Source organism: Littorina saxatilis, linkage group LG16 (assembly GCF_037325665.1).
Source record: "Littorina saxatilis isolate snail1 linkage group LG16, US_GU_Lsax_2.0, whole genome shotgun sequence".
Taxonomy (NCBI): domain Eukaryota; kingdom Metazoa; phylum Mollusca; class Gastropoda; order Littorinimorpha; family Littorinidae; genus Littorina; species Littorina saxatilis.
Window position 1 is genome coordinate 37,824,957 of NC_090260.1, and position 10,614 is coordinate 37,835,570.

The 10,614-nt window shown below is 41.7% G+C and overlaps 1 protein-coding gene across 1 annotated transcript in view; it reads right to left on the reverse strand.

The window, feature by feature from the left end:
* LOC138951367 (uncharacterized) overlaps nucleotides 1-10,614 on the reverse strand; it is a 103,513-nt gene that overhangs the window by 64,300 nt on the left and 28,599 nt on the right. Inside the window, exon 6 of the mRNA XM_070322983.1 lies at nucleotides 7,282-7,809. Within this exon, the coding sequence (XP_070179084.1) occupies nucleotides 7,282-7,809 (528 nt within the window). The remainder of the gene's footprint in view (nucleotides 1-7,281; nucleotides 7,810-10,614) is intronic.

Genomic DNA, 10,614 nt, shown 5'->3' on the forward strand with positions numbered 1-10,614 from the left:
CTCCATACACGGTGGAAGTCTGGTTGACCTTTGTCTAATCTCAAGGTCACGTATGAGCCATACAAATAAATTAAAAATTATCCCTTTTTTCCGTTGTTTTTAAAGGGATCCTTCGAACATCTCAAAACGCCGTAGCTCGATGATTCTCCGACACAAAGAAGTTCAGAAAGATCCTTGTCAAATGTGAAGGTCACAGCAGGGTCTCCCACGGGTAAAAACAAACAAACAGACAATAATCCTTTTCATAGCTTTGTGGTAAGCTAGAAACTTGAAACTTTACACACATTCAGGGCTTGATAACGTTTTGACACGGTGAAAATCTGGTTGACCCTTGTCAATTCTCAAGGTCATAGCCGTGTCGCGCATGGGTTAAAAAAACAGACTGTTATCCATTTCTGCTTTATTTCTAAAGTTAGAACCTTGAAACTTCGTACCACGCAATCGATCAATTATCCTTTGACATGGAGAAGATCAAGTTGATCCTCAACAAAATTCAAGGTCACGACTGGTTCTCCTGCATGTAAAAAACTGTATTTTTTCTCAGACACTTGTAAACCTAGAACCTTGAATCTTCATGGAAAATTATAAATTTATTGAACATTTTTACATCTAGAACTTTGAAAATTCACACAAGTTGGGTGCTAAAAAGCCAGCGTTTAGGCATGGCAGAAGTCTGATTGACCCTTGTCAAATGTCAAGGTCACAACTCGGTCGCGTATGGCTTAACAAGGATAACAAATCATTTTCTGCATTGCCTTTAAAGGACCCCAACAGGCTCTTTTTAAGGTCAGATAAAGCAGTTGGGGTTGATTTAATGATATAGGTAAGCATCTAAAGATGCAAAAACCGAACAGTAAATCACAGGTTTTGTGTTGCATCAGTCTAATTTTACACAAAATGCATGCTCAAAAAGCGGCCAAATTCGTCTGCTACGCGGGACTTCAAAATCCCCGTGGCGGCAAGCCGTTGGCTGTGACGTCACAAGCAGGAATCGGAAGCGAAAGTAGCGACGCTCGGTCTGCGTCTTTGCTGCAACCGTGGATGCGCGCGTACTCCCGACATCATGCCGAGAGAGTGTGCTACTGCCCTATGTTCGGAGTTGCAAAAAAAAGACTCAGGCTTGAGTTTTAATTTGTTTCCATCCGACTTAAGGCTCAAGCAGGAATGGGCTGTGAAAATGAATCGGCTGGACCCAACAACAACAACACCAACACCAACACCAACACCAACAACCAACAAACAACCAACAACCAACAGAAACCAGCCAAACTACATCAACAATAACAATAACAACAACAACAACAACACCATTGTTGAGAAACCAGCGAAACTACATCATCAATAACAACAACAACAACAACAACAACAACTACAACCTCAACAAGTACAACCACAACAGCATTGTTGAGAAACCAGCGAAACTGTATCAATAATAACAAAACCAACAACAACCACAACACAGTGCAACATTGGGCAACAACTACAACAACTACAACGACGACAACAACACTGACAACTCAAAAACCAAGAACAACTACAATGTCAACAACACCACCAACAACAGCTTTACACTGATAAACAGTAGGTGGAACACGATTGATTTGACACGTAACAACCTTGATTTCATCTACTACGACGACGACAACAACATCAACTCAAATTCGAGAACATATACGTCTTCAACAACATAACCAACAACAAATCCGATAGAACTTCAACTACAATCTCAACAGTGATCATGGGCTGCCTAATCTATTTGCTGAGTCTGGCAGACATTTGACTTCCACCCTTGAGAGAGAATGTTTTTTCCTCGTAAACTTTGTGCCTCAAACCTGACTAAGAGGATACAACTCTACATTAATCCCCGATTATCAACCCAGATAGATGGGACACTTCCGTCTCAACTCCGACGCCGCAGTAAGAACGATCTCTAGCAACAGACGCTGAAACGGTACAGCTATCTGCTCGCCGGGTCCTAAGCCACTCCCCCAGCCTGTATGTCCACACACTGACACCAATTAAACCTTCAACAGAGCTGTTAATCCATGATTTGTAAAAATGTAAAAAATAATTTGACAAATTACGTCGAACCTAAAACCGCGATTTGTAAAAATGTAAAAAAAAAAATTAAAAAATCATTTCTCTATTCAGCTTATTGTCCCATCGCTGGGAAATTCGGATCGCTTCCTCCCAGTGGAAAGCTAGCAGCAACAGAGTCGCGCTACCCCAAAGTCAAGGGATCCATTAGATTTGTTTTTGGCTCACGTAAGTGTAGCCTATGCGATCGTAACTTTGTCTGTCTGTGCGTGCGTTTGTGCGTGCGTGTGTGCGTATGTCTGTGGTAGAAACTTTAACATTTCCGAGTCTATGTGTGAGTGGTTATCCAAGACTATGGATAAAGCTCGCATAAGATTACGTCACGGTCAAAAGTGTTTGACGTCAATTAATGCATCATGACGGCATGCCTCCCTGTCGTCTTTCTCTCACGCGTGGTGTGTGTGGTCTCGGTCATTGTTTTTTTGAGCGGGCCGAGACTATTTGGCAGTCGTGTCCCTGTAAGTAGGCTACATGCAGACACAGACAGATCTAGATCTAGTGTCTCTCTTTCTTGCACAGTCGTCACCTAAGCTTACTGTGTGTGTGGGTGTGTATGTGTGACGGAGTGATTGAGTTTGTGTTACTGTTTGTCTATTTCTTACGTGAGCCTTGAAGGCTTCGCCTCTTGTTCTCTTTTTTTTCATTTCTTTATTGTCCTATATTGCTGGCGAATTCGGATCGCTTCCTCCCAGTGAAAAGCTAGCAGCAACAGAGTCGCGCTTGTGGTCCAAGTTGTGGAATGTGTCCAAGTTGTGGAATGTGTCCAAGATGTGGAATGTGTCCAAGTTGTGGTATGTGTCCAAGATGTGGTATGTGTCCAAGATGTGGCAATGTGTCCAAGATGTGGTATGTGTCCAAGATGTGGTATGTGTCCAAGATATGGCAATGTGTCCGAGATGTGGTATTTGTCCAAGTTGGGGTATGTGTCCAATATGTGGAATGTGTCCACGATGTGGTATGTGTCCAAGATGTGGTATGTGTCCAAGTTGTGGTATGTGTCCAAGTTGTGATATGTGTCCAAGTTGTGGAATGTGTCCAAGTTGTGGTATGTGTCCAAGATGTGGTATGTGTCCAAGTTGTGGTATGTGTCCAAGATGTGGTAATGTGTCCAAGATGTGGTATGTGTCCAAGTTGTGGTATGTGTCCAAGTTGTGGTATGTGTCCAAGTTGCGGTATGTGTCCAAGTTGTGGTATGTGTCCAAGATGTGGTAATGTGTCCAAGTTGTGGTATGCGTCTAAGATGTGGTCTGTGTCCAAGTTGTGGTATGTGTCCAAGATGTGGTATGTGTCCAAGTTGTGGTATGTGTCCAAGATGTGGTATGTGTCCAAGTTGTGGTATGTGTCCAAGATGTGGTATGTGTCCAAGACGTGGTAATGTGTCGAAGTTGTGGTATGTGTCCAAGTTGTGGAATGTGATGGTACAATAAAACAAGTCGCGTAAGGCGAAAATACAATATTTAGTCAAGTAGCTGTCGAACTCACAGAATGAAACTGAACGCAGCAAGACCGTATACTCGTAGCATCGTCACTCCACCGCCCGTGGCAAAGGCAGTGCACGTGGAATTGACAAGAAGAGCGGGGTATTCGTTGCGCTGAGAAGGATAGCACGCTTTTCTGTACCTCTCTTCGTTTTAACTTTCTGAGCGTGTTTTTAATCCAAACATATCATATCTATATATTTTTGGAATCAGGAACCGACAAGGAATAAGATGAAAGTGTTTTTAAATTGATTTCGAAAAAAAAAAATTTATAATAATTTTTATATATTTAATTTTCAGAGCTTGTTTTTAATCCAAATATAACATATTTATATGTTTTTGGAATCAGCAAATGTTAAACGTTAAACGTAAATTTTGATCGTTTTATAAAATTTTTTTTTTTTTAACAATTTTCAGATTTTTAATGACCAAAGTCATTAATTAATTTTTAAGCCACCAAGCTGAAATGCAATACCGAACCCCGGGCTTTGTCGAAGAGTACTTGACCAAAATTTCAACCAATTTGGTTGAAAAATGAGGGCGTGACAGTGCCGCCTCAACTTTCACGAAAAGCCGGATATGACGTCATCAAAGACATTTATCAAAAAAATGAAAAAAACATTCGGGGATTTCATACCCAGGAACTCTCATGTCAAATTTCATAAAGATCGGTCCAGTAGTTTAGTCTGAATCGCTCTACACACACACACACACAGACAGACAGACACACGCACATACACCACGACCCTCGTTTCGATTCCCCCTCGATGTTAAAATATTTAGTCAAAACTTGACTAAATATAAAAATGGAAAACAAATCTAATAGATTCATTGACTTTGGGGTAGCGCGACTCTGTTGTTGCTAGCTTTCCACTGGGAGGAAGAGACCCGAATTTCCCAGCGACGGGACAATCTAGTAACAAGTCGCGTAAGGCGAAAATACAACATTTAGTCAAGTAGCTGTCGAACTCACAGAATGAAACTGAACGCAATGCAACGCAGCAAGACCGTATAAAGTTGCTTCTGCCATTAATACTGCTTGTGACGTCATCGGAATTTTACCCACATTTCACCACTTCCGTACTCTCGCAGACGTTCGTGAAACAATGGCCGCCAGATCGGAACGCGAAAACGCTTCGCTTCAGCCACGAAATTCGTCGGATTATGGCCCAAAACGATTCCGAAATTAAGTAAACCCTGTGAGGGAAGGTGAGAAAACAATTTCCTACGGCATGCATATGCCTGGTTAACCTAAGTCACGCCAAAACGCAAATGAACGTGTTTTTGACACCAAAAAAAGCCTGTTGGGGTCCTTTAAAGCAATAGCCTTGGCACTTCATACAACGCCTTTGCTTTATGATTCTTCAAATGTTCCTCGTCAAATTTCAAGGTCACAGCGGGGTCAAGTTTAAGCAGCACAAATAATGCGAAGTTATGAAATTATCAAACTTATTGTAAGCTAGAGAGTTGAAACTTCATTGATGACCTTTATACGTGACCACAGTATGGGTGATAATACTCAAATTACAAAGTCACAGCTAGTGGGGTCGAGTGCAGGCCAGAAAGTTGATTCCTTTAAGCTTCAAAACGTGGCTACGTTATAGCCACTAGCTCGTATTTATGTTTCTGAGGCTAGAACTTAAACAAATGTGCATCTTTGCAGATCTAGAGCTTGAGCTCTTCCGAACATGACCCAAGTCTGGTTGACAAAAGTCAAATTTCAGGATCACAACAGGGTCAATTTGGGATCTTAAAATGGAAAACTATCAAAACTTAAGCTCAGAGAGTTAACAAGAATACAGAAAAGCGCGCTTTCAAGCTTAGCGCAATACGCTTCCGCGCTATTCTGGCTTGTCAATTTCACTGCGTTTTGCACGTGAAAAGTGAGTGATTTCCTTGTGCAGAGGATTGACGAAGCTGTATTGTCTTTGTAAAAAATGCAGTGCGTTCAGTTTCATTCTGTGAGTTCGACAGCTTGTTGTTGGTGTTGTTAATCACACCCCAGAATCATCGTTGGTGTTGTAGAGCACACCTCAGATCATTGTTGGTGTTGTAGAGCACACCTCAGAATCATCGTTGGTGTTGTAGAGCACACCTCAGAATCATCGTTGGTGTTGTAGAGCACACCTCAGAATCATCGTTGGTGTTGTAGAGCACACCTCAGATCATTGTTGGTGTTGTAGAGCACACCTCAGAATCATTGTTGGTGTTGTAGAGCACACCCCAGAATCAGTGTTGGTGTTGTAGAGCACACCCCAGAATTATTGTTGGTGTTGTAGACACCCCCCCCTCCTCCCCCAGAATCAGTGTTGGTGTTGTAGAGCACACCCAAGAACTAGTGTTGGTGTTGTAGACACCCCCCCCCTCCTCCCCCAGAATCAGTGTTGGTGTTGTAGAGCACACCCAAGAACTAGTGTTGGTGTTGTAGACACCCCCCCCCTCCTCCCCCAGAATTATTGTTGGTGTTGTACAGCACACCCAAGAAATAGTGTTGGTGTTGTAGAACAAACGCCAGAACTAGTGTTGGTGTTGTAAACCCCCCCCCCCCCCCAGAATCATTGTTGTTGTTGTGGTAGAGCACACCCCAGAATCAGTGTTAATGTTGTAGAACACACCCCAAAATCATTGATGGTGCTGTAGACCACACCCCATAATCATTGATGGTGCTGTAGACCACACCCCAGAATCATTGTTAGTGTTGTAGAACACACCCCAGAATCAGTGTTAGTGTTGTAGAACACACCTGAGAATCATTGATGGTGCTGTAGAACACCCCCCAGAATTAGTGTTGGTGTTGCAGAGCAAACCTGAGAATCATTGTTAGTGTTGTAGAACACACCCCAGAATCAGTGTTGGTGTTGTAGAACACACCTCAGAATCAGTGTTGGTGTTGTAGAGCACACCCGAGAATCAAATACGAACCCATTTACATTGGAGAATGCTGTGCTTGTTACAACATTTATGGACGTACTTTTTGAACCACAAGAACAACAGGAATTCCTTTTTTGACCCAGTTGCAGCAAGTTGACTCCATTGATACTGGGCTGATCGAAACAAGAAACTTAAGACAGAGTGACGTTCTTTCTGATTAAATAGTATAATATCATTACCAAATAATCTAGTCAAGATAAACTTACACCTGGCACTAAGCTAGCCGTGACCTCAAATCAAACAATGACATCAGAGTCTCATAGCTTAACGACTTGTTCATGATACCTCAGTGGATATGTTCAGCAATGACAGATCTTCTCCAGCCAGGATTTTCACGCTGTGACTTTCGAATTTGATGAAAAGAAGCCACAATTATGTCTTGTCTAAAGATATTAATAAAAACACGAAGAGTGTAAAAATTGTAGGTTTTACCGTCAAAATATCCGACAAAAACTAAATGTAACGTTTCTTGTTAAGAATCGAGCATGACCCGGCATCTGTGAACTGGAAATATGACGAAGTTCGACCAAACTGAAGTGAGAGCGGGAGATCATCAAATCTGGAAGTGTGCACAGTTTCAAAGCTATTGCTTTAAAAACATCCAACAAACAAGTGTTCACGGACAAGCGGCGGGCCGGTGCCCATACGTACGGACACAGGTCATTTTTAAGATTCACTGATTACTCATGTGAATCAAACACCGTAGTGTAAAGACTTTATCGTTAGACCCTCAATATTAATTATGTTTGCAGCCTACAACGCCATTCATACTCACCAGTTTGCCTCATCGGCTAATATGTGCACTGCCCCTGTTGGGATGTCCCTGGCGTGATCACACAGCTGTTGCACCCAGGCCTGGTACTTCACCTCGCCTTCCTGTGTCCATGTATTCCACTCGCTGTCCCAGAAATCCTGCGTATTGACGAGCTGCACGCTGTCGGGTCCCTGTGCCGCGGTCATCTTAAGCTGATGGGCCACAAGGAAGGCAGAAGCTGCGCCGTCTTCAGGACGTGACTGCACGACAAAGACCTTTCCACACCCCTCCTTCAGCCACAGGACACCCTTAATTAATAGGAGAAAAGTCTTAGCTGAGCCAGGTGGACCGTAAAGTATGATGACGTCATCCTTGTTCTGGTCAGGCAAGTCTTCCACCAGTTCCAACTGACGAGGGAAGAGCGCGATGCGAGACAAGTCACGGCCATGCTCCTCCCCTACTGCCTGCACCACGTCGTGTAGAGTCCACAGCTGTAGTCGTGGTTCAGTGGACAGGTACATCTGCACCGTTGTTAGGGGTGTGACAAACCTGCAAAGGGCAGGATTCGTACAGTGGATTGTCACTCCTGTATCTTATGGGTCTTCTGCTACAAACGTTTTGGAAAAAAACCGAACAAAAAACCACTTGCACAAACAAAATAATGAACAAAAAATAATCGAACAAACGCATGATATGTAGAGCTTTCTGGTCTGGTGACTGTTTTCTCTCAATAAACAAGACCAGTTAAGAGTAACCATAAAGAGTGACCAGTTAACAGTGACCAGTTATTAGTGACCATTTACGGTTAACATTTAACAGTGACCAGTTATCAGTGACCATTTAACAGTGACCGGTTAATAGTGACCAGTTAGCAGTGACCCGTTAACAGTGACCAGTTAACTGACCAGTTAAAAGCAACCAGTTAACAGTGACCAGTTAACAGTAACTAGTTAACAGTGACCCGTTAACAGCAACCAGTTAACAGCGACCAGTTAACCGTTAACAGTGACCCGTTAACAGTGACCAGTTAACAGTAACCAGCTTACAGTAACCCGTTAATGCAGTGTCCATTTAATTCATCACAACATTGGCACTGTGTACAGGAAGCAGCCAGGCTGTTGAAGCTGCTTCAAACTGTTGATTGTTGAAGCTGCTTCAAACTGTTGATTGTTGAAGCTGCTTCAAACTGTTGATTGTTGAAGCTGCTTCAAACTGTTGATTGTTGAAGCTGCTTCAAACTGTTGATTGTTGAAGCTGCTTCAAACTATTGATTGTTGAAGCTGCTTCAAACTGTTGATTGTTGAATCTGCTTCAAACTGTTGATTGTTGAAGCTGCTTCAAACTGTTGATTGTTGAAGCTGCTTCAAACTGTTGATTGTTGAAGCTGCTTCAAACTGTTGATTGTTGAAGCTGCTTCAAACTGTTGATTGTTGAAGCTGCTTCAAACTGTTGATTGTTGAAGCTGCTTCAAACTGTTGATTGTTGAAGCTGCTTCAAACTGTTGATTGTTGAAGCTGCTTCAAACTGTTGATTGTTGAAGCTGCTTCAAACTGTTGATTGTTAAAGTTGCTTCAAACTGTTAATTGTTGAAGCTGCTTCAAACTGTTGATTGTTGAAGCTGCTTCAAACTGTTGATTGTTGAAGCTGCTTCAAACTGTTGATTGTTGAAGCTGCTTCAAACTATTGATTGTTGAAGCTGCTTCAAACTGTTGATTGTTGAATCTGCTTCAAACTGTTGATTGTTGAAGCTGCTTCAAACTGTTGATTGTTGAAGCTGCTTCAAACTGTTGATTGTTGAAGCTGCTTCAAACTGTTGATTGTTGAAGCTCCTTCAAACTGTTGATTGTTGAAGCTGCTTCAAACTGTTGATTGTTGAAGCTGTTTCAAACTGTTGATTGTTGAAGCTGCTTCAAACTGTTGATTGTTGAAGCTGCTTCAAACTCTTGATTGTTCAAGCTGCTTAAAACTCTTGATTGTTGAAGCTGCTTCAAACTGTTGATTGTTGAAGCTGCTTCAAACTGTTGATTGTTGAAGCTGCTTCAAACTGTTGATTGTTGAAGCTGCTTCAAACTGTTGATTGTTGAAGCTGCTTCAAACTGTTGATTGTTGAAGCTGCTTCAAACTGTTGATTGTTGAAGCTGTTTCAAACTGTTGATGGTTGAAGCTGCTTCAAACTGTTGATGGTTGAAGCTGCTTCAAACTGTTGATTGTTGAAGCTGCTTCAAACTGTTGATGGTTGAAGCTGCTTCAAACTGTTGATTGTTGAAGCTGCTTCAAACTGTTGATTGTTGAAGCTGCTTCAAACTGTTGATTGTTGAAGCTGCTTCAAACTGTTGATTGTTGAAGCTGCTTCAAACTGTTGATTGTTGAAGCTGCTTCAAACTGTTGATTGTTGAAGCTGCTTCAAACTGTTGATTGTTGAAGCTGCTTCAAACTGTTGATTGTTGAAGCTGCTTCAAACTGTTGATTGTTGAAGCTGCTTCAAACTGTTGATTGTTGAAGCTGCTTCAAACTGTTGATTGTTGAAGCTGCTTCAAACTGTTGATTGTTGAAGCTGCTTCAAACTGTTGATTGTTGAAGCTGCTTCAAACTGTTGATTGTTGAAGCTGCTTCAAACTGTTGATTGTTGAAGCTGCTTCAAACTGTTGATTGTTGAAGCTGCTTCAAACTGTTGATTGTTGAAGCTGTTTCAAACTGTTGATTGTTGAAGCTGCTTCAAACTGTTGATTGTTGAAGCTGCTTCAAACTGTTGATTGTTGAAGCTGCTTCAAACTGTTGATTGTTGAAGCTGCTTTAAACTGTTGATTGTTAAAGCTGCTTCAAACTGTTGATTGTTGAAGCTGCTTCAAACTGTTGATTGTTGAAGCTGCTTCAAACTGTTGATTGTTGAAGCTGCTTCAAACTGTTGATTGTTGAAGCTGCTTCAAACTGTTGATTGTTGAAGCTGCTTCAAACTGTTGATTGTTGAAGCTGCTTCAAACTGTTGATTGTTGAAGCTGCTTCAAACTGTTGATTGTTGAAGCTGCTTCAAACTGTTGATTGTTGAAGCTGCTTCAAACTGTTGATCATTGTTGAAGCTGCTTCAAACTGTTGATTGTTGAAGCTGCTTCAAACTGTTGATTGTTGAAGCTGCTTCAAACTGTTGATTGTTGAAGCTGTTTCAAACTGAAGGGTGCACTTAAAGATAGTACACCAAAGGCGCCATTTTGAAACGTTTTCTGACAATTTGGATCTTAAAAAGTTCAAGGGACATTCACTGTAATTTAGAAACACCTGCAATGATTTGCTCAAAACAGCTCCAAAACTATGAAAAATAATTAAAGAGTTAAGACACTGATTTACAAAAAAAATAGA